The 23829-nt window shown below is 41.1% G+C and overlaps 1 protein-coding gene across 5 annotated transcripts in view; it reads left to right on the top strand.

Annotated features, from left to right (window-relative positions):
- rnf123 (ring finger protein 123) overlaps positions 1-23829 on the top strand; it is a 259771-nt gene that overhangs the window by 112048 nt on the left and 123894 nt on the right. For all 5 annotated transcript variants that reach the window (XM_090242045.1, XM_090242042.1, XM_090242043.1 and 2 more), the window contains 2 exons: positions 15443-15518; positions 18894-18978. In XM_090242045.1, the coding sequence (XP_090098171.1) occupies positions 15443-15518; positions 18894-18978 (161 nt within the window). The remainder of the gene's footprint in view (positions 1-15442; positions 15519-18893; positions 18979-23829) is intronic.

Here is a 23829-nt window from a genome sequence, read left to right as displayed (position 1 = left end):
TAAGGACTATCTGTTGTTCAATGTGTTTCTATTGGCTAATAGCAGTAAGGACAATGTGTTTCTATTGGCTAATAGCAGTAAGGACTATCTGTTATTCAATGTGTTTCTATTGGTTAATAGCAGTAAGGACTATCTGTTATTCAATGTGTTTCTATTGGCTAATAGCAGTAAGGACTATCTGTTGTTCAATGTGTTTCTATGGGCTAATAGCAGTAAGGACAATGTGTTTCTATTGGCTAATAGCAGTAAGGACTATCTGTTGTTCAATGTGTTTCTATGGGCTAATAGCAGTAAGGACCATCTGTTATTCAATGTGTTTCTATTGGCTAATAGCAGTAAGGACAATGTGTTTCTATTGGCTAATAGCAGTAAGGACAATGTGTTTCTATTGGCTAATAGCAGTAAGGACTATCTGTTGTTCAATGTGTTTCTATGGGCTAATAGCAGTAAGGACAATGTGTTTCTATTGGCTAATAGCAGTAAGGACAATGTGTTTCTATTGGCTAATAGCAGTAAGGACTATCTGTTATTCAATGTGTTTCTATGGGCTAATAGCAGTAAGGACTATCTGTTGTTCAATGTGTTTCTATGGGCTAATAGCAGTAAGGACAATGTGTTTCTATTGGCTAATAGCAGTAAGGACTATCTGTTGTTCAATGTGTTTCTATTGGCTAATAGCAGTAAGGACTATCTGTTATTCAATGTGTTTCTATGGGCTAATAGCAGTAAGGACTATCTGTTGTTCAATGTGTTTCTATGGGCTAATAGCAGTAAGGACAATGTGTTTCTATTGGCTAATAGCAGTAAGGACTATCTGTTGTTCAATGTGTTTCTATGGGCTAATAGCAGTAAGGACAATGTGTTTCTATTGGCTAATAGCAGTAAGGACTATCTGTTGTTCAATGTGTTTCTATGGGCTAATAGCAGTAAGGACAATGTGTTTCTATTGGCTAATAGCAGTAAGGACTATCTGTTGTTCAATGTGTTTCTATGGGCTAATAGCAGTAAGGACAATGTGTTTCTATTGGCTAATATCAGTAAGGACTATCTGTTGTTCAATGTGTTTCTATGGGCTAATAGCAGTAAGGACAATGTGTTTCTATTGGCTAATAGCAGTAAGGACAATGTGTTTCTATTGGCTAATAGCAGTAAGGACTATCTGTTATTCAATGTGTTTCTATTGGCTAATAGCAGTAAGGACAATGTGTTTCTATTGGCTAATAGCAGTAAGGACTATCTGTTATTCAATGTGTTTCTATTGGCTAATAGCAGTAAGGACAATGTGTTTCTATTGGCTAATAGCAGTAAGGACAATGTGTTTCTATGGGCTAATAGCAGTAAGGACTATCTGTTATTCAATGTGTTTCTATGGGCTAATAGCAGTAAGGACTATCTGTTATTCAATGTGTTTCTATTGGCTAATAGCGGTAAGGACAATGTGTTTCTATTGGCTAATAGCAGTAAGGACTATCTGTTATTCAATGTGTTTCTATTGGCTAATAGCAGTAAGGACTATCTGTTATTCAATGTGTTTCTATTGGCTAATAGCAGTAAGGACAATGTGTTTCTATTGGCTAATAGCAGTAAGGACTATCTGTTATTCAATGTATTTCTATTGGCTAATAGCAGTAAGGACTATCTGTTGTTCAATGTGTTTCTATGGGCTAATAGCAGTAAGGACAATGTGTTTCTATTGGCTAATAGCAGTAAGGACTATCTGTTATTCAATGTGTTTCTATTGGCTAATAGCAGTAAGGACTATCTGTTATTCAATGTGTTTCTATTGGCTAATAGCAGTAAGGACTCTCTGTTGTTCAATGTGTTTCTATGGGCTAGTAGCAGTAAGGACAATGTGTTTCTATTGGCTAATAGCAGTAAGGACCATCTGTTATTCAATGTGTTTCTATGGGCTAATAGCAGTAAGGACAATGTGTTTCTATTGGCTAATAGCAGTAAGGACTATCTGTTGTTCAATGTGTTTCTATGGGCTAATAGCAGTTAGGACAATGTGTTTCTATTGGCTAATAGCAGTAAGGACTCTCTGTTGTTCAATGTGTTTCTATTGGCTAATAGCAGTAAGGACAATGTGTTTCTATTGGCTAATAGCAGTAAGGACTATCTGTTATTCAATGTGTTTCTATTGGCTAATAGCAGTAAGGACAATGTGTTTCTATGGGCTAATAGCAGTAAGGACAATGTGTTTCTATGGGCTAATAGCAGTAAGGACAATGTGTTTCTATTGGCTAATAGCAGTAAGGACTATCTGTTATTCAATGTGTTTCTATGGGCTAATAGCAGTAAGGACTATCTGTTGTTCAATGTGTTTCTATGGGCTAATAGCAGTAAGGACTCTCTGTTGTTCAATGTGTTTCTATTGGCTAATAGCAGTAAGGACAATGTGTTTCTATTGGCTAATAGCAGTAAGGACTATCTGTTATTCAATGTGTTTCTATTGGCTAATAGCAGTAAGGACTATCTGTTGTTCAATGTGTTTCTATTGGCTAATAGCAGTAAGGACTATCTGTTGTTCAATGTGTTTCTATTGGCTAATAGCAGTAAGGACTATCTGTTGTTCAATGTGTTTCTATTGGCTAATAGCAGTAAGGACAATGTGTTTCTATTGGCTAATATCAGTAAGGACAATGTGTTTCTATTGGCTAATAGCAGTAAGGACAATGTGTTTCTATTGGCTAATAGCAGTAAGGACAATGTGTTTCTATTGGCTAATAGCAGTAAGGACTATCTGTTGTTCAATGTGTTTCTATGGGCTAATAGCAGTTAGGACAATGTGTTTCTATTGGCTAATAGCAGTAAGGACTATCTGTTATTCAATGTGTTTCTATTGGCTAATAGCAGTAAGGACAATGTGTTTCTATTGGCTAATAGCAGTAAGGACTATCTGTTATTCATTGTGTTTCTATGGGCTAATAGCAGTAAGGACCATCTGTTATTCAATGTGTTTCTATGGGCTAATAGCAGTAAGGACAATGTGTTTCTATTGGCTAATAGCAGTAAGGACAATGTGTTTCTATTGGCTAATAGCAGTAAGGACTATCTGTTATTCAATGTGTTTCTATTGGCTAATTGCAGTAAGGACTATCTGTTGTTCAATGTGTTTCTATTGGCTAATAGCAGTAAGGACTATCTGTTATTCAATGTGTTTCTATGGGCTAATAGCAGTAAGGACAATGTGTTTCTATTGGCTAATAGCAGTAAGGACAATGTGTTTCTATGGGCTAATAGCAGTAAGGACTATCTGTTGTTCAATGTGTTTCTATTGGCTAATAGCAGTAAGGACAATGTGTTTCTATTGGCTAATAGCAGTAAGGACTCTCTGTTGTTCAATGTGTTTCTATTGGCTAATAGCAGTAAGGACAATGTGTTTCTATTGGCTAATAGCAGTAAGGACTATCTGTTATTCAATGTGTTTCTATTGGCTAATAGCAGTAAGGACAATGTGTTTCTATGGGCTAATAGCAGTAAGGACAATGTGTTTCTATGGGCTAATAGCAGTAAGGACAATGTGTTTCTATTGGCTAATAGCAGTAAGGACTATCTGTTATTCAATGTGTTTCTATGGGCTAATAGCAGTAAGGACTATCTGTTGTTCAATGTGTTTCTATGGGCTAATAGCAGTAAGGACTCTCTGTTGTTCAATGTGTTTCTATTGGCTAATAGCAGTAAGGACAATGTGTTTCTATTGGCTAATAGCAGTAAGGACTATCTGTTATTCAATGTGTTTCTATTGGCTAATAGCAGTAAGGACTATCTGTTGTTCAATGTGTTTCTATTGGCTAATAGCAGTAAGGACTATCTGTTGTTCAATGTGTTTCTATTGGCTAATAGCAGTAAGGACTATCTGTTGTTCAATGTGTTTCTATTGGCTAATAGCAGTAAGGACAATGTGTTTCTATTGGCTAATATCAGTAAGGACAATGTGTTTCTATTGGCTAATAGCAGTAAGGACAATGTGTTTCTATTGGCTAATAGCAGTAAGGACAATGTGTTTCTATTGGCTAATAGCAGTAAGGACTATCTGTTGTTCAATGTGTTTCTATGGGCTAATAGCAGTTAGGACAATGTGTTTCTATTGGCTAATAGCAGTAAGGACTATCTGTTATTCAATGTGTTTCTATTGGCTAATAGCAGTAAGGACAATGTGTTTCTATTGGCTAATAGCAGTAAGGACTATCTGTTATTCATTGTGTTTCTATGGGCTAATAGCAGTAAGGACCATCTGTTATTCAATGTGTTTCTATGGGCTAATAGCAGTAAGGACAATGTGTTTCTATTGGCTAATAGCAGTAAGGACAATGTGTTTCTATTGGCTAATAGCAGTAAGGACTATCTGTTATTCAATGTGTTTCTATTGGCTAATTGCAGTAAGGACTATCTGTTGTTCAATGTGTTTCTATTGGCTAATAGCAGTAAGGACTATCTGTTATTCAATGTGTTTCTATGGGCTAATAGCAGTAAGGACAATGTGTTTCTATTGGCTAATAGCAGTAAGGACAATGTGTTTCTATGGGCTAATAGCAGTAAGGACTATCTGTTGTTCAATGTGTTTCTATTGGCTAATAGCAGTAAGGACAATGTGTTTCTATTGGCTAATAGCAGTAAGGACTATCTGTTATTCAATGTGTTTCTATTGGCTAATAGCAGTAAGGACTATCTGTTATTCAATGTGTTTCTATTGGCTAATAGCAGTAAGGACCATCTGTTATTCAATGTGTTTCTATGGGCTAATAGCAGTAAGGACAATGTGTTTCTATTGGCTAATAGCAGTAAGGACTATCTGTTATTCAATGTGTTTCTATTGGCTAATAGCAGTAAGGACAATGTGTTTCTATGGGCTAATAGCAGTAAGGACTATCTGTTGTTCAATGTGTTTCTATTGGCTAATAGCAGTAAGGACTATCTGTTGTTCAATGTGTTTCTATGGGCTAATAGCAGTAAGGACAATGTGTTTCTATTGGCTAATAGCAGTAAGGACTATCTGTTATTCAATGTGTTTCTATTGGCTAATTGCAGTAAGGACCATCTGTTATTCAATGTGTTTCTATGGGCTAATAGCAGTAAGGACAATGTGTTTCTATTGGCTAATAGCAGTAAGGACTATCTGTTATTCAATGTGTTTCTATTGGCTAATAGCAGTAAGGACTATCTGTTGTTCAATGTGTTTCTATTGGCTAATAGCAGTAAGGACTATCTGTTGTTCAATGTGTTTCTATTGGCTAATAGCAGTAAGGACTATCTGTTGTTCAATGTGTTTCTATTGGCTAATAGCAGTAAGGACAATGTGTTTCTATTGGCTAATATCAGTAAGGACAATGTGTTTCTATTGGCTAATAGCAGTAAGGACAATGTGTTTCTATTGGCTAATAGCAGTAAGGACTATCTGTTATTCATTGTGTTTCTATGGGCTAATAGCAGTAAGGACTATCTGTTATTCAATGTGTTTCTATGGGCTAATAGCAGTAAGGACAATGTGTTTCTATTGGCTAATAGCAGTAAGGACAATGTGTTTCTATTGGCTAATAGCAGTAAGGACTATCTGTTATTCAATGTGTTTCTATTGGCTAATAGCAGTAAGGACAATGTGTTTCTATTGGCTAATAGCAGTAAGGACTATCTGTTATTCAATGTGTTTCTATTGGCTAATAGCAGTAAGGACAATGTGTTTCTATTGGCTAATAGCAGTAAGGACTATCTGTTATTCAATGTGTTTCTATTGGCTAATAGCAGTAAGGACTATCTGTTGTTCAATGTGTTTCTATTGGCTAATAGCAGTAAGGACTATCTGTTATTCAATGTGTTTCTATGGGCTAATAGCAGTAAGGACAATGTGTTTCTATTGGCTAATAGCAGTAAGGACAATGTGTTTCTATGGGCTAATAGCAGTAAGGACTATCTGTTATTCAATGTGTTTCTATTGGCTAATAGCAGTAAGGACTATCTGTTATTCAATGTGTTTCTATTGGCTAATAGCAGTAAGGACCATCTGTTATTCAATGTGTTTCTATGGGCTAATAGCAGTAAGGACAATGTGTTTCTATTGGCTAATAGCAGTAAGGACTATCTGTTATTCAATGTGTTTCTATTGGCTAATAGCAGTAAGGACTATCTGTTATTCAATGTGTTTCTATTGGCTAATAGCAGTAAGGACTATCTGTTATTCAATGTGTTTCTATTGGCTAATAGCAGTAAGGACTATCTGTTATTCAATGTGTTTCTATGGGCTAATAGCAGTAAGGACTATCTGTTATTCAATGTGTTTCTATTGGCTAATAGCAGTAAGGACTATCTGTTATTCAATGTGTTTCTATTGGCTAATAGCAGTAAGGACTATCTGTTATTCAATGTGTTTCTATTGGCTAATAGCAGTAAGGACTATCTGTTGTTCAATGTGTTTCTATGGGCTAATAGCAGTAAGGACAATGTGTTTCTATTGGCTAATAGCAGTAAGGACTATCTGTTATTCAATGTGTTTCTATTGGCTAATAGCAGTAAGGACTATCTGTTATTCAATGTGTTTCTATGGGCTAATAGCAGTAAGGACTATCTGTTGTTCAATGTGTTTCTATGGGCTAGTAGCAGTAAGGACAATGTGTTTCTATTGGCTAATAGCAGTAAGGACTATCTGTTGTTCAATGTGTTTCTATTGGCTAATAGCAGTAAGGACAATGTGTTTCTATTGGCTAATAGCAGTAAGGACCAAATTCCGTGTTTCATCAAATAATGTTTTAATGTTTTTTTTTGGATGCTTCAAGGGGGATTAAAATTCAAAATCAAATAGCTAAATGATCCATGGTATGACCTTATTAAAACAATTCCATATGTCAGCTTAGACAGTAGAGGGTTACCTAGACAGTAGAGGGTTACCTAGACAGTAGAGGGTTACCTAGACAGTAGAGGGTTGCCTAGACAGTAGAGGGTTGCCTAGACAGTAGAGGGTTACCTAGACAGTAGAGGGTTACCTAGACAGTAGAGGGTTACCTAGACAGTAGAGGGTTACCTAGACAGTAGAGGGTTACCTAGACAGTAGAGGGTTACCTAGACAGTAGAGGGTTACCTAGACAGTAGAGGGTTACCTAGACAGTAGAGGGTTACCTAGACAGTAGAGGGTTACCTAGACAGTAGAGGGTTACCTAGACAGTAGAGGGTTACCTAGACAGTAGAGGGTTACCTAGACAGTAGAGGGTTACCTAGACTGTAGAGGGTTGCCTAGGCAGTAGAGGGTTACCTAGACAGTAGAGGGTTACCTAGACAGTAGAGGGTTGCCTAGACAGTAGAGGGTTGCCTAGACAGTAGAGGGTTGCCTAGACAGTAGAGGGTTACCTAGACAGTAGAGGGTTGCCTAGGCAGTAGAGGGTTACCTAGACAGTAGAGGGTTACCTAGACAGTAGAGGGTTACCTAGACAGTAGAGGGTTACCTAGACAGTAGAGGGTTTCCTAGACAGTAGAGGGTTGCCTAGACAGTAGAGGGTTACCTAGACAGTAGAGGGTTACCTAGACAGTAGAGGGTTACCTAGACAGTAGAGGGTTACCTAGACAGTAGAGGGTTACCTAGACAGTAGAGGGTTACCTAGACAGTAGAGGGTTACCTAGACAGTAGAGGGTTACCTAGACAGTAGAGGGTTACCTAGACAGTAGAGGGTTACCTAGACAGTAGAGGGTTACCTAGACAGTAGAGGGTTACCTAGACAGTAGAGGGTTACCTAGACAGTAGAGGGTTACCTAGACAGTAGAGGGTTACCTAGACAGTAGAGGGTTGCCTAGACAGTAGAGGGTTGCCTAGACAGTAGAGGGTTGCCTAGACAGTAGAGGGTTGCCTAGACAGTAGAGGGTTGCCTAGACAGTAGAGGGTTGCCTAGACAGTAGAGGGTTGCCTAGACAGTAGAGGGTTGCCTAGACAGTAGAGGGTTGCCTAGACAGTAGAGGGTTACCTAGACAGTAGAGGGTAAACAAAAAAGTGGCGGAACAAGTTTATCGTCTGTTCTGCCGGATGTTCGCTGTTACTCATCGTGCACACACACCACACACACACCACACATACGACACGCACACATACCACACGCACACATACCACACGCACACACACCACACACACACCACACACACACACACCACACACACACACAGATCATCAACGGACACCCGTTCTGTTCTCTAATGAACATTGACGGGTGACAGTGTTGAATTAATGAGGAAGTTTTCAGAAGAACTTTTAAACTGTGCTGCTGTCTTTTCATCATCATCATCATCATCATCATCATCATCGCCTCTCTTCTTCAATGCCATGTTGTCTTCATGCAATACAAGGTGTTTGTGTTCCGGTGTGTATGAGTGTGTGTGTGTTCCTGTGTATGAGTGCAAGTCCCAAGTGAACACTCTCTCTCTCCATCTAGGTTGTAATCAGCAGCTAATTGAAACTAATGCCTGGAACAGCATGTTCTCTCTGTCTCGTGCTCTCTGTCCCGCACTCTCTGCAATACAAGGAGTGTGTGTGTGTGTGTGTTCCCATGTGCAAGTCTAATGTGAAAACTCTCTCCAGCTAGGTTGTAATCAGCAGCTAATTGAAACTAACCCCTGGAACAGAATGTTCTTTCTGATTTAAGATGAGCTTTATTAGCATGAATGACCCAAGCCACTGTTTCTGAAGAGAAGTGAGATACCAACAATAAGAGTGTAAAAAAAGTGATATGCACACCCGGTCAATAATGGTCTCCCGAGTGGAGCAGCGGTTTAAGGCTCTGCATCTCAGTGCTTGAGGCGTCACTACAGACACTCTGGTTTGATTCCAGGCTGTTTCACAACCGGCGTGATTGGGAGTCCCATAGGGCGGTGGGGAATTGGGCCGGGTTTGGCCGTCATTGTTCTTAACCGACTTTCCTAGTTAGATAACGGTGAAAAAAAATTAAAAACATACTAATATTAACTTCAACTAATTTTCAATCAGTTTTTTTCTCCATGCTATGACCTGGCTCAAAGGCTATACCGAATCAAGTGTAACATAAGAACAATTTTGTTTCATAGGATAGGATTTTATCAAGTAAATACCCAGGAGCAAGCAACTTAATGTAAAGTGAAACCCAGTAGGGTACACTCGTTATAATTACCTACCTATTAGGGTATAACCTTTATAATTACCTACCTATTAGGGTATAACCTTTATAATTACCTACCTATTAGGGTATAACCTTTATAATTACCTACCTATTAGGGTACACCCGTTATAATTACCTACCTATTAGGGTATAACCTTTATAATTACCTACCTATTAGGGTATAACCTTTATAATTACCTACCTATTAGGGTATAACCTTTATTATTACTTACCTATTAGGGTACACCCATTATAATTACCTACCTATTAGGGTATAACCTTTATAGTTACCTACCTATTAGGGTACACCCGTTATAATTACCTACCTATTAGGGTACACCCGTTATAATTACCTACCTATTAGGGTACACCCATTATGTAATAAACTTTGTCGACAATAGGCTAACGAGGAGAAATTAGGAGACAGGACGACATTTAGGAATAACCTTTTTAGTTTCATTGTACTTTGTTATGTTGTAAAGTAATCTAACAGCCAACTATGTAACTACAATGTTACAAGGGATTTACATGTATTTACAATGTACTTACCCAGAATCAGCGTCATATTTTTATGACCTTGTAGTTACCATGTAGCAAACTTAGCAGACACTCGTCTAACCCGGAGAAATAAGGAGACAGGATCGTTTTTCAGTTGGACTTTTCTTAAAAACAACCCAGTTGTGGAAAATTCTTTATTAAGCGAGAGACTTTATTTCTTGAAACAATAAATATTTATTGTCGATTTTTATATATTTCTTTGCAATAATGAAGCTGGTCAACGACCACCCCACCGGTGATCGTTGAGAGCCCAACATTACAGAGGAATCATGGTCCTTATATAGCTGACACTAAAAATGCTTAGTCATGGCTGGTTCCACCCCTCCCCTGCAGCTCGGGACATCACACAGAAGGCTATCTTGTGTTCATCTTGTGAGTTACGTGCACCGGCTGTTGTTTCTCACACGCAAAGATGATTAGAGACAAAGATGTTCTACTCCTCCAGGCTATCTCGTGTCACAAACACCAACTCATTCGATGGAATGCAGGCTGTAGGTTTTTTTTATCACCAAGCCGTTACAAATCAATTGCTAGCGCCCAAGCCCCAGAGGCACAACTCAGTCACACTCACAAAGATGAGAGAATACTCATCAAATATATTCGATGCATAAACAGTCTTATAACAATCTTGTAATTGTTCTACCATCTTCTTCCCTAGAGTTGATTGTCGTACTGGTGCGTCAATCTAAGTAAACACAATACAAATATCCCAATTCTATCAGTTTAAGTTAGATGTTTTTGTTTCATTGGATCCACCACATCTGCCGATGTCGCAGTTCTGTGGTGTTTGTTTGACTTAATCTAAAAATGTATTTAAATTGTTGTTTTTTTCCCCTCATCAATCTACATTTACATAAGTATTCAGACCCTTTACTCAGTACTTTGTTGAAGCACCTTTGGCAGCGATTACAGCCTCAAGTCTTCTTTGGTATGATGCTACAAGCTTGGCACACCTGTATTTGGGGAGTTTCTCCCATTCTTCTCTGCAGATCCTCTCAAGCTCTGTCAGGTTGGATGGGGAGCGTTGCTGCACAGCTATCTTCAGGTCTCTCCGGAGATGTTCGATCGGGTTTAAGTCCTGGGCTCTGGCTGGGCCACTCAAGGACATTCAGAGCCTTGTCCCGAAGCCACTCCTGCGTTGTCTTGGCTGTGTGCTTAGGATCGTTGTCCTGTTGGAAAGGGGAAACTTCGCCCCCAGTCTGAGAACCTGCTCCGGAGCGCTCAGAACTTCATCAATGATCTCTGTACTTTTCTCGGTTCATATTTCCCTCGATCTAGACTAGTCTCCCAGTTCCTGCCGCCTGAAAAACGTCACCACCATGCGTAGGGATGGTGCTAGGTTTCCTCCAGGCATTCAGGCCTAATTTTTGTTTCATCAGACCAGAGAGTCTTGTTCTCCCATCTCCACAGAGGATCTCTGGAGCTCTGTCAGAGTGACCATCAGGTTCTTGGTCACCTCACTGACGAAGGCCCTTCTCCCCCTATTGCTCAGTTTGGCCGCGTGGCCAGCTCTAGGAAGAGTCTTGGTGGTTCCAAACTTCTTCCATTCAAGAATGATGGAGGTCTCTGTGTTCTTGAACCTTCAATGCTGCAGAAATTTGTTGGTACCCTTCCCAAGATCTGTGCCTAGACACAATCATGTCTCGGAGCTCAACGGACAATTCCTTCGACCTCATGGCTTGGTTTTTGCTGTGACATGCACTGTTAACTGTGGGACCTTTATATAGACATGTGTGTGCCTTTTCATGTCCAATCAATTTAATTTACCACAGGTGGACTCTGATCAAGTTGTCAAAACATCTCAAGGATGATCAATGGAAACAGGATGCACCTGAGTTCAATTTCAAGTCACACACACACACACACACACACACACACACGGTCAAAAGTTTTAGAGCACCTACTAAGGTATTACTGTTTTTTAATTTATTTTTTCCGGACGCATAATGTTGTATTATTCAGTATGGAGATATTCTACTGTAATGGGGTCACATTTGCAAAAACCTGTTTTCCATTTGTCATTATGTGGTATTGATTAGATTGATTTCACTCTGCGTTCCAACTCAATTGGGTTGAGGTCAGGTGATTGTGGAGGCCAGATCATCTGATGCAGCACTCCATCACTCTCCTTCTTGGTCAAATAGCCCTTACACAGCCTGGAGGTGTGTTGTGTCACTGTCCTGTTGAAAAACAAATGATAGGCCAAACTAGATGGGATGGTGTATCGCTGCATAATGCTGTGGTAGCCATGATGGTTAAATGTGCCTTGAATTCTAAATAAATCACTGACAGTGTCACCAGCAAAGTACCCCCACTCCATAATATCTCCTCCATGGTTTACGGTTGGTAATACAGATGCGGAGATCATCCGTTCATCCCTCACCGCGTCTCACAAAGACACCGCGGTTGGAACCAAAAATCTCAAATTTAGACTCATCAGACCAAAGGACAAATTCCCGCCAGTCTAATGTCCATTGCTTGTGTTTCTTGGCCCAAGCAAGTCTCGTCGTCTTATTGGTGTTCTTTACTAGAGATGTCTTTCCAGCAATGAAGGCCCGATTCACACAGCATTTATTTGGGCTGCAATTTCTGAGGCTGGTAACTCTAATGAGCTTATCCTCCAGCAGAGGTATCTCTGGGTCTTCCAGTCCTGTGGAGGTCCTCCTAAGAGCCAGTTTTGTCACAGTGCTGGATGGTTTTTGCAGCAACACTTTGAAGAAAGTTCTGGAAATGTTCCAGATTGACTGACCTTTATATCTTAAAGTAATGATGGACTGTCATTTCTCTTTGCTTATTTGAGCTGTTCTTATCATAATATGGACCTTGTCACAACACAACTGATAGGCTCAAACGCATTTGGAAGGAAAGAAATTCCACTAATTAACTTTTAACAGGGCACTCTTGTTAATTGAAATGCATTCCAGGTGACTACCTCATGAAGCTGGTTGAGAGAATGCCAAGTGTGCAAAGCTGTCATCCATGCAAAGGATGGCTACTTTGAATATTCTAAAATATACAATATGTTGATTTGTTTAACACTTTTTTTTTTGTTTACAACATGATTACATGTGTTATTTCATAGTTTTAATCTCTTCACTATTATTCTACAATGTAGAAAATAGTAAGAATAAAGAAAAACCCTTGAATGAGTATGTGCTCTAAAACTTTTGACCGTATGTGTTTGTGTGTGTGTGTGTGTAAACTCAGCAAATAAAGAAACATCCCTTTTTCAGGATCCTGTCTTTCAACAATAATTCATAAAACCCCAAATAACTTCGCAGATCTTCATTGTAAAGGGTTTAAACACTGTTTCCCATGCTTGTTCAATGAACCACAAACAATTAATGAACATGCACCTGTGGAACGGCCGTTAAGAGACTAACAGCTTACAGACGGTAGGCAATTAAAGTCACAGTTATGAAAACCTAGGACACTAAACTGACTGAAAAACACCAAAAGATAGGTTCCCAGGGTCCCTGCTCATCTGCGTGAACGTGCCTTAGGCATGCTGCAAGGAGGCATGAGGACTGCAGATGTGGCCAGGGCAATAAATTGCAATGTCCATACTATTAGACGCCTAAGACAGAGCTACAGGGAGACAGAAGGGACAGCTGATCGTCCTCTCAGTGGCAGACCACGTGTAACAACACCTGCACAGGATTGGTACATCCGAACATCACACCTGCGGTACAGGATGGGAACTACAACTGCCCGAGGTACACCAGGAATGCACAATCCCTCCATCAGTGGTCAGACTGTCCGCAATAGGCTGAGAGAGGCTGGACTGAGGGCTTGTAGGCCTGTTGAAAGGCAGGTCCTCACCAGACATCACCGGCAACAACATCGCCTATGGGCACAAACCCACAATTGCTGGACCATACAGGACTGGCAAAAAGTGCTCTTCACTGACGTGTCACGGTTTTGTCTCACCAGGAGTGATGGTCAGATTCACGTTTATCGTGGAAGGAGAGAGCGTTACACCGAGGCCTGTACTCTGGAGCGGGATCGATTTGGAGGTGGAGGGTCCGTCATGGTCTGGGGCGGTGTGTCACAGCATCATCAGACTGAGCTTGTTGTCATTGCAGGCATTCTCAATGCTTTGCGTTACAGGGAAGACATCCTTCTCCCTCATGTGGTACCCTTCCTGCAGGCTCATCCTGACATGACCTTCCAGCATAACAATCTCACCAGCCATACTGCTCGTTCTGTGTGTGATTTCCTGCAAGACAGGAATGTCAGTGTTCTGCCATGGCCAGCGAAGAGCCCGGATCTCAATCCCATTGAGCACATCTGGGACCTGTTGGATCAGAAGGTGAGGGCTAGGGCCATTCCCCCCCAGAAATGTCTGGGAACTTGCAGGTGCCTTGGTGGAAGTGTGGGGTAACCTCTTACAGCAAGAACTGGCAAATCTGGAGCAGTCCATGAGGAGGAGATGCACTGCAGTACTTAATGCAGCTGGTGGCCACACCAGATACTGACTGTTACTTTTGATTTTGACCCCTCCCTTTGTTCAGGGACACATTATTCAATTTCTGTCAGTCACATGTCTGTGGAACATGTTCCGTTTATGTCTCAGTTGTTGAATCTTATGTTCATACAAATATTTACACATGTTAAGTTTGCTGAAAATAAACACAGTTGACAGTGAGATGTTCAGGGACGTTTATTATTTTGCTGAGTTTATACATACCTTTTTTTGTATTTGTTTTTAGTTATATATTTTTTATATTTTCTAAATATAGGAGAGAGACTTCAAAGCTTTTTATTTTTTTTGCCATTTCTGAATATGTTAATGCCTTTGTCTGGGCTATTGTAGTAAAGGCCAAATTCAATGTTTTATTTTTGGGATCTTTTTTGTTAATTCCTAACATTCAAAATCAAATTGTAGTTCAATGGATGATTTAGCTTTCTTAAAACAATTCCATATGTCATCATATACCTAGTCTCGTTACCAACCCTGGTATTACCAGGTACTAGTCTATTTACCAACCCTGGTATTACCAGCTACTAGTCTATTTACCAACCCTGGTATTACCAGCTACTAGTCTATTTACCAACCCTGGTATTACCAGGTACTAGTCTATTTACCAACCCTGGTATTACCAGGTACTAGTCTATTTACCAACCCTGGTATTACCAGGTACTAGTCTATTTACCAACCATGGTATTACCAGGTACTAGTCTATTTACCAACCCTGGTATTACCAGGTCCTGGTCTATTTACCAACCCTGGTATTACCAGGTACTAGTCTATTTACCAACCCATATATAGCATGTGAATTGGTTGATAGTGACAGATTAAGGTTCTCCCTCCATTGTTTCTCCATCCTCCCTCCCTCACCCACTTAGTGTGCCCGCCCAGTCCTGATAATCTAACGCGCTCCTCTTCTACCTGATTGAACGATTCATCAGGTGCAGGATGGACAGATTCTCCACCAGAGCAATGGAAACAATGATAAATGGATCTAGACAATATATACACACGATGTGCTTTTACTTTCTAGTCTGTTTCTTTTAATTGAATTAAGAACTATTGAATGGTTTGTAACTCCCTCCCTTTTTCTCTGTCTTGCTTTCCTTCCTCTCTTTCTCCCTCATTCCTTCCTCTCTCTCTCCCTCATTCCTTCCTCTCTCTCTCCCTCATTCCTTCTTCTCTCTCTCCCTCATTCCTTCCTCTCTCTCTCTGTCTCTCTCTCTCTGTCTGTTTATCTCTCTGTCTGTTTATCTGTCTCTCTCTCCCTGTTTCTGTCTGTCTCTCTCTCTCTCTCTCTCTCCAGCTTCTGAACCAGGTGTTAAACAGAGTGACCGCAGAGAGGAACCTCTTCGACCGTGTGGTCAACCTCCGTCTCCCAGGTAGTGCTCACTCTCCTCCAGTAATTTCTCGTACTCCCAATATTATTGTATACTTCTAGTAGTATTGCAGTATTAAACAAGTAATAGTATAAGTACAGAGATTACACCACTCTTTCACCAAGTCTGCTATTGACGTTCTAAAATATGTAACTGCTACTACCCCTGCAGTGTTATACCACTACAGATGCAGACAGACATACTGTACCCACTGGTCAATCTGATGCAGACAGACATACTGTACCCACTGGTAAATCTGATGCAGACAGACATACTGTACCCACTGGTCAATCTGATGCAGACAGACGTACTGTACCCACTGGTCAATCTGATGCAGACAGACATACTGTACCCACTGGTCAATCTGATGCAGACAGACATACTGTACCCACTGGTCAATATAATGCAGACAGACATACTGTACCACTGGTCAATATAATGCAGACAGACATACTGTACCCACTGGTCAATCTGATGCAGACAGACATACTGTACCCACTGGTAAATCTGATGCAGACAGACATACTGTACCCACTGGTCAATCTGATACAGACAGACATACTGTACCCACTGGTCAATATAATGCAGACAGACATACTGTACACACTGGTCAATCCGATGCAGACAGACATAATGTACCCACTGGTCAATATAATGCAGACAGATATACTGTACCCACTGGTCAATATAATGCAGACAGACATACTGTACCCACTGGTCAATATAATGCAGACAGACATACTGTACACACTGGTCAATCCGATGCAGACAGACATAATGTACCCACTGGTCAATATAATGCAGACAGATATACTGTACCCACTGGTCAATATAATGCAGACAGACATACTGTACCCACTGGTCAATATAATGCAGACAGACATACTGTACCCACTGGTCAATCTGATGCAGACAGACATACTGTACCCACTGGTCAATCTGATGCAGACATATATACTGTACCACTGGTCAATCTGATGCAGAGAGACATACTGTACCACTGGTCAATATGATGCAGACAGAAATACTGTACCCACTGGTCAATATAATGCAGACAGACATATTGTACCCACTGGTCAATATAATGCAGGCAGACATACTGTACCCACTGGTCAATATAATGCAGACAGATATACTGTACCCACTGGTCAATATAATGCAGACAGACATACTGTACCCACTGGTCAATATAATGCAGACAGATATACTGTACCCACTGGTCAATATAATGCAGACAGATATACTGTACCCACTGGTCAATATGATGCAGACAGACATACTGTACCCACTGGTCAATATAATGCAGACAGACATACTGTACCCACTGGTCAATCTGATGCAGACAGACATACTGTACCCACTGGTCAATATAATGCAGACAGACATACTGTACCCACTGGTCAATATAATGCAGACAGATATACTGTACCCACTGGTCAATATGATGCAGACAGACATACTGTACCCACTGGTCAATATAATGCAGACAGACATACTGTACCCACTGGTCAATCTGATGCAGACAGACATACTGTACCCACTGGTCAATATAATGCAGACAGATATACTTTACCCACTGGTCAATATGATGCAGACAGACATACTGTACCACTGGTCAATCTGATGCAGACAGACATACTGTACCCACTGGTCAATATAATGCAGACAGATATACTGTACCCACTGGTCAATATGATGCAGACAGACATACTGTACCACTGGTCAATCTGATGCAGACAGACATACTGTACCACTGGTCAATATAATGCAGACAGACATACTGTACCCACTGGTCAATATAATGCAGACAGATATACTGTACCCACTAGTCAATATGATGCAGACAGAAATACTGTACCCACTGGTCAATATGATGCAGACAGACATACTGTACCCACTGGTCAATCTGATGCAGACATATATACTGTACCCACTGGTCAATATAATGCAGACAGATATACTGTACCCACTGGTCAATCTGATGCAGACAGACATACTGTACCACTGGTCAATCTGATGCAGACAGACATACTGTACCACTGGTCAATCTGATGCAGACAGACATACTGTACCCACTGGTCAATCTGATGCAGACAGACATACTGTACCACTGGTCAATCTGATGCAGACAGACATACTGTATCCACTGGTCAATATAATGCAGACAGACATACTGTACCACTGGTCAATCTGATGCAGACAGACATACTGTACCACTGGTCAATCTGATGCAGACAGACATACTGTACCCACTGGTCAATCTGATGCAGACAGACATACTGTACCACTGGTCAATCTGATGCAGACAGACATACTGTATCCACTGGTCAATATAATGCAGACAGATATACTGTACCACTGGTCAATCATAACACATCACACACAGTCCGAAAGATTCTGAGATGCCCTCGATTGTTCTCCTGGCCTGAGCTATATTAATATCACACTGTTAGCGGGTGTTTTCCCTTACGGTTACTACTTACACTCTTGACGTGTGAAAAATCAGATCATTCACTTCAGCTGCAGGAAATGAAGGTTGGATCCAACCCAGCAGAGCCGTTCATCAGAAATGACCACATGGAGCTGTGTGATACATTATTCACAGCCACTGTGTTCATTGTGCTGACTGATATGTGTGTAGGGTCTTTTTTTCTAGGAGTTTTGTGTGCGTGTGTGTCTGGTACTTTACTGATGGGCACTAAGGTCCTCGAGGGGGGGGCTGGAGACAATTGCCTGTTTGGCAGATACACTTTGCGCTCAGTTCCAAATGTTATCCTGAGTCACCCGCTTTACCCCTTGACTCCAACAATCTGGTTTATTTGTGTGTTTTTATGGGGAGAATCACACTGATCTGGAATATCAAACCACTTGCCATCTGACTGATTTTTTTTCTCCCCCCCCCCCCCTCCACAAAAAAAATCACTGAAAGGCTTTCAGTAAAGTCTCATGGCCCCTCTCTTTGTGTAAATTCTGTCTCCAATGAAACCCGTTATCTACTTTCCCAGAGTCAGATAAACTCATGGAAACCATGTCTCAGCGTGCAGTGTCAAGGAAGTTGCTAACTAGTGTTAGCGCAATTGCTAACTGAACACAATGACTGCGAGTCTGAGAACAGCTAGCATGCTAGTTAGCTTTGGCGCACAAAACGACCTTTTTATCTTCGTTCATACTAAGACGCAGAGACTTACACATTGTATCCCACAAGTTAATTTGACTCTGGGGAAGTAGATAATCATCTTAAATGAAATAAAGAAAATGTAATATTTCACATTTTTTATATGACGCTTTTGCAAATGTTGACCAAGTGCTTAAACAGCAACCTCGTTCTTTGTACCTGGAGACCTGAACAATGTCTTTCTCTGTGTTCCTGGTGTCCAGGCCTAGAGAGCGTCGACCACTATCCCATCCTAGTGGCTGTGACAGGAATTCTGGTGAGGATCCTGGTGGACTGTGAGAGACAAGGGTAAGTGAATAAACAAGCTGTATTTGCTCATGGGGGGGGGGGGGGGGTAGTTGACGTGGCCAATAGCATGATTTTGGAGGCCCTCTCTGGTTTTGGAGGCCCTCTCTGGTTTTGGAGGCCCTCTCTGGTTTTGGAGGCCCTCTCTGGTTTTAGGAGGCCCTCTTTCATGCAGTTCTCAACATTTTGCCACGGGGTCAGAACGAACGTGTTAGTTTTAAAGCTTGGTCGTTGCCATTCACACATTTTGTCACGGGGCTGAGCGAAAAATGTGAATTTCAAATGTAATTTCCTTCAATTATGCAAATGCCAGTAAATTGCCAGTATGCCTCGTTCTTATAATATCCGAGTGGCTCAAACATTATAACAAAAAAAAAATTGTACAGGTCCTTTGCAATAGTTGGACATGTGTAAAACCCTGTCCTTTGTACTCTGCTGTTAATAGTCTGTATCCTGCTGGTTCTCCGGTAATTGTATGGCGGTGGGTTGGTCAGGACTGGACCGGGAGGCGAGCAGGCTGTAATCTCCCTGCCTAGCATGCCACCTCTAACCAGATCACTGTGTGTGTGTGTGTGTGTGTGTGTGTGTGAGTGTAACGAGAGAGAGCAGTCCTATCCTGTCCTCATTATTTTCTATCCCAGTGAATTGAAACACCAGTCAGTTCTCTGGTCAGGGCTGGACTGTAATAGGTCTGTGTCTCAACTGTAATACCAGTCAGTTCTCTGGTCAGGGCTGGACTGTAATAGGTCTAGGTAGTACACATTATGTAGGGGGTAGGGTTGCATTTGGGACGGAGCGTAGGACAGCTAGTACCTGTGCCCTTCTAGCTTCCGGCTGAGTGATCTATCGATCGATTTTGCTGGGGATGTTCTCTTCTTCATTTCTGGTCTAGACATTATCCCTTTTGCTTTTGGCTTTTATTGGCTACTGTATAAACCAAATCAAAATGTTTATAAATTCTTATTTTTTAAAAAGCCTTTCTGGTAGTTCCGTTTTGAGCGTTGTAAAGCTGGACTCTAGAAATCATAGAAAACCATATGCAGAACGCCACTACTCTCTATTGTTATCTAGGTTGGTATATAGCTAGCTAGTTTGCTTCGTTCATGGAGGAAATGTTAGCTAGCTAGCCACATAGGTTGCAGCTGACCTGTGTGCTAACCAAAGCCATGTATTTGTATGTATGTTTTTCTAAATACTTACACAAGTAGCCAGCTAGCTACTATTTGCAATGTTGGATGGATAGCTGATCTGTTCCATTTATGAAAATAGCGACAATTGTCTCACGATATTTTAACTTATCCAATCGTCTCCCACAGGCACTGTGTAGCATGCATGTATGCAAAAACAGTTCTTAGCTAGCTAACATTAGCTAACCGATCTGTAGCCCCCAACTTCCTAGCTAGCTAATGCTAGCTAGCCCAGCTGTGCCTCCCAACTACCTAGCTAGCTAATGTTATCTAGCCCGTCTGTGCCTCCCAACTACCTAGCTAGCTTGCGTTAGCTAAACCATCTGTAGCCCCCAACTAGCTAGCGAGCTAACATTAGTGAACCCATCTGTAGCCCCCAACTAGCTAGCGAGCTAACATTAGTGAACCCATCTGTAGCCCCCAACTAGCTAGCGAGCTAACATTAGTGAACCCATCTGTAGACCCCAACTAGCTAGTTAGCTAGTTAACTAGTTTATCTGGTCCCATAGCAACGCTGAAAAATTAGGTGAATAAAATATATAGTGAAGAGGGTACCCATACTTTTGGGGGGGGGGGGTTCTGTAATGTGGTAAAGCATTTTTGGGCTGTTGCAATTTCAACATGACATAACATTTAAAAGCTGTGAAGGATGTACTCTACAATTTACATTTTGAACTTGAGTGGATTTCAATTGTCTTACATGGAGTAGACTTTTCCTCTTAGTTATTGACTGTAACCTACTGTGGTAGATTTGAATCCTGATGACACAGGATCTTCAGACCTTTTACAAATGGCGAGCTTGTCTCCTTTGTCTTGCTCTTGTTCTCTCTCACCGTCCCCCTCTTTTACTCCTATGAGATCGTCTAGATAAGTTGAGCATTCAGTCACAGTACGTGTGTTCCCATTTTGTAGGTGTGATGTAGCTGAAGGTCTGACGCAGATGCCATTGTCTCTTATGAGAGAGAGAGAGAGAGAGAGAGAGAGAGAGAGAGAGAGAGAGAGAGAGAGAGAGAGAGAGAGAGAGAGAGAGAGAGAGAGAGAGAGAGAGAGAGAGAGAGAGAGAGAGAGAGAGAGAGAGAGAGAGAGAGAGAGAGAGAGAGAGAGAGAGAGAGAGAGAGAGAGAGAGAGAGAGAGAGAGAGAGAGAGAGAGAGAGAGAGAGAGAGAGAGAGAGAGAGAGAGAGAGAGAGAGAGAGAGAGAGGTAGGCAAACAACACGAGGCTAGATGATATGATTTTCTTTCCTTCATCTTTTACTCAGTCTCTCTCATTTTCTCCTCTCTCTCACTCTTTCTTTCCCTCTCTCCTGTCTGTAAAAGGCTCACAATTGCACCCATCACAGCCAAAACCGGGGTGTTATGAGGCTCTGTCAAGAAAATCCAATTACTGAGATATTACAGCTCCTTGCCGGAACAGAAGCCAAGTATCAGACAATACATGACTAGTGTATTGCTGCTGGAGGCCTCTGGTTGCATTTAACACCTGCTGACTGCTCAGACACACTGATAAATAGGATAATATTAAAATGATTATTAAGCTATATATAAAACATATATATTGTTATCTATTCAGTGGATGATATTTCCCTGAACTACTCTATCAACGAAGGCAGGAGAGGGGCTTTCTTGAGCCTCCTGGGTCCATTTAGCCTCCTGGGTCCATTTTGAGACCTTTTACATTTTCACATAATACTATCATCAACTACAGCACATGTTGTGTCTTTGGCTATGCCAGATTAAGTGATATGACATGCTATTCTATAAAATCCTTTCTCTGTAATTAATATTACCTGATTGAGTTAATCATGTAAATGTAATTAACTAGAAAGTCGGGGCACCACAAAATAATATTTCTAGAGCTATTATCTTCAGAATAAACTCTTAAAGACCTAGTAATATTTTACATCATTAGCAGTCAATATTAATCGTCACCTTATTTCAGTCTCATCTGAAAGTTGTAAATTCTTGGTTATCTTCACGAACCCTGGCTAACAAGTTGAATCAGCAATACAAAATTGGGTTTATTTATTTACTAAATACCTAACTAATCACACAGAATTACATAAACACAGAATGCCAATTATTATTATAATATTACAGAAAACGTCCCTGGTGGACACAGATGACATGACGGCTGGTTACACAAAGGAAAAGGGGCGGGGTTTGAGTGAAAGAGCGGGAAGACTGAGGAACAAAGGGCGAAGCTGTGCTATCGTAAATACAGTATCTTATGCATTCTAAATTACCGCCCATTTGGAAAAGGAAAATGCAATAAATATTTACTCTGAGCTGCGCTTTGGTAGGTTGGTCGTAGATGTTGGCGGTGTTGGCCAACCGAGATCCCCTTTGGGGGGGGGGGGGGGGTCATAAACCTTACCTACCCACAGGCCAGCGTCATGACACACACAAAGACATTGGTATTTCTTTTGGTTGAGAAAAACTGTTTACCGTCTTGTCACCCTAGATGAACCCGAACCGACTGATTTTTAGCCTGTCGGTTGACAGATGTTCTTTCTTAACACCCCGTTTAGGCACCTCTTTATCCCATGTTCTAATATTATCTACATATTCATACTTCACTTAGTGTTAAGTTGCTGTCAGGTTCACGGCTGTCTTCAGATCACAGAGCAGGATTAGTGTGTGATATTGTACATCTGTTCCTTCCCTGTCTCAGTGAGGGCAGAAAGCAGCCGGGTAAGCACTTATCGCACGAACGCGCACTTCAGCACTTCAATTAAATGAAATTCATTTTTATAAAGCCCTTTTTTACATCGGCAGATGTCACAAAGTGCTTATAAAGAAACCCGGCCTAAAACCAAAAAAAAGCATGCAATGCAGAAGCACAGTGGCTAGGGAAAAGTCCCTAGACAGGCAGGAACCAGGCTCTGTGGGGGGTGGTCAGTCCTCGTCTGGCTGTGCCGGGTGTTGATTATTAGAGTACAAGACCAGATTGTTGTTCAAGATGGTCATAGATGACCAGCAGGGTCAAATAATAATAACAGTGTTTGTAGAGCAGGACTCTCCAACCCAGTTCCTAGAGAGCTACCATCCTGTAGGTTTTCGCTCCAACCCTGTTTCTAGAGAGCTACCATCCTGTAGGTTTTTAACTCCAACCCAGTTCCTAGAGAGCTACCATCCTGTAGGTTTTCGCTCCAACCCTGTTTCTAGAGAGCTAGCATGTGGTGGTACAGGTCAGTAGTACAGGTCTATCACTACTGACCTGTACCACAACTACTGACCTGTACTACAACTACTGACCTGTTCTACTGACCTGTACCACCACTACTGACCTGTACCATTGACCTGTACCACTGACCTGTACCACCACTATTAGTAGTAGTTATAGTGCAGGTTAGTAGTACAGGTCAGTAGTTATAGTACAGGTCAGTAGTTGTAGTACAGGTCAGTAGTTGTATTACAGGTCAGTAGTACAGGTCAGTAGTTGTAGTACAGGTCAGTAGTTGTAGTACAGGTCAGTAGTCGTAGTACAGGTCAGTAGTCGTAGTACAGGTCAGTAGTCGTAGTACAGGTCAGTAGTCGTAGTACAGGTCAGTAGTTATAGTGCAGGTCAGTAGTTATAGTGCAGGTCAGTAGTAGTTATAGTGCAGGTCAGTAGTAGTTATAGTGCAGGTCAGTAGTAGTTATAGTACAGGTCAGTAGTAGTTATAGTA

Source organism: Oncorhynchus mykiss, chromosome 7 (genome assembly GCF_057628025.1).
Source record: "Oncorhynchus mykiss isolate SJ-2025 chromosome 7, ASM5762802v1, whole genome shotgun sequence".
In the NCBI taxonomy this organism is placed as follows: domain Eukaryota; kingdom Metazoa; phylum Chordata; class Actinopteri; order Salmoniformes; family Salmonidae; genus Oncorhynchus; species Oncorhynchus mykiss.
The sequence above is the reverse complement of the archived record's forward strand: the minus strand, read 5'-3'. Positions and strand labels throughout refer to the sequence as shown.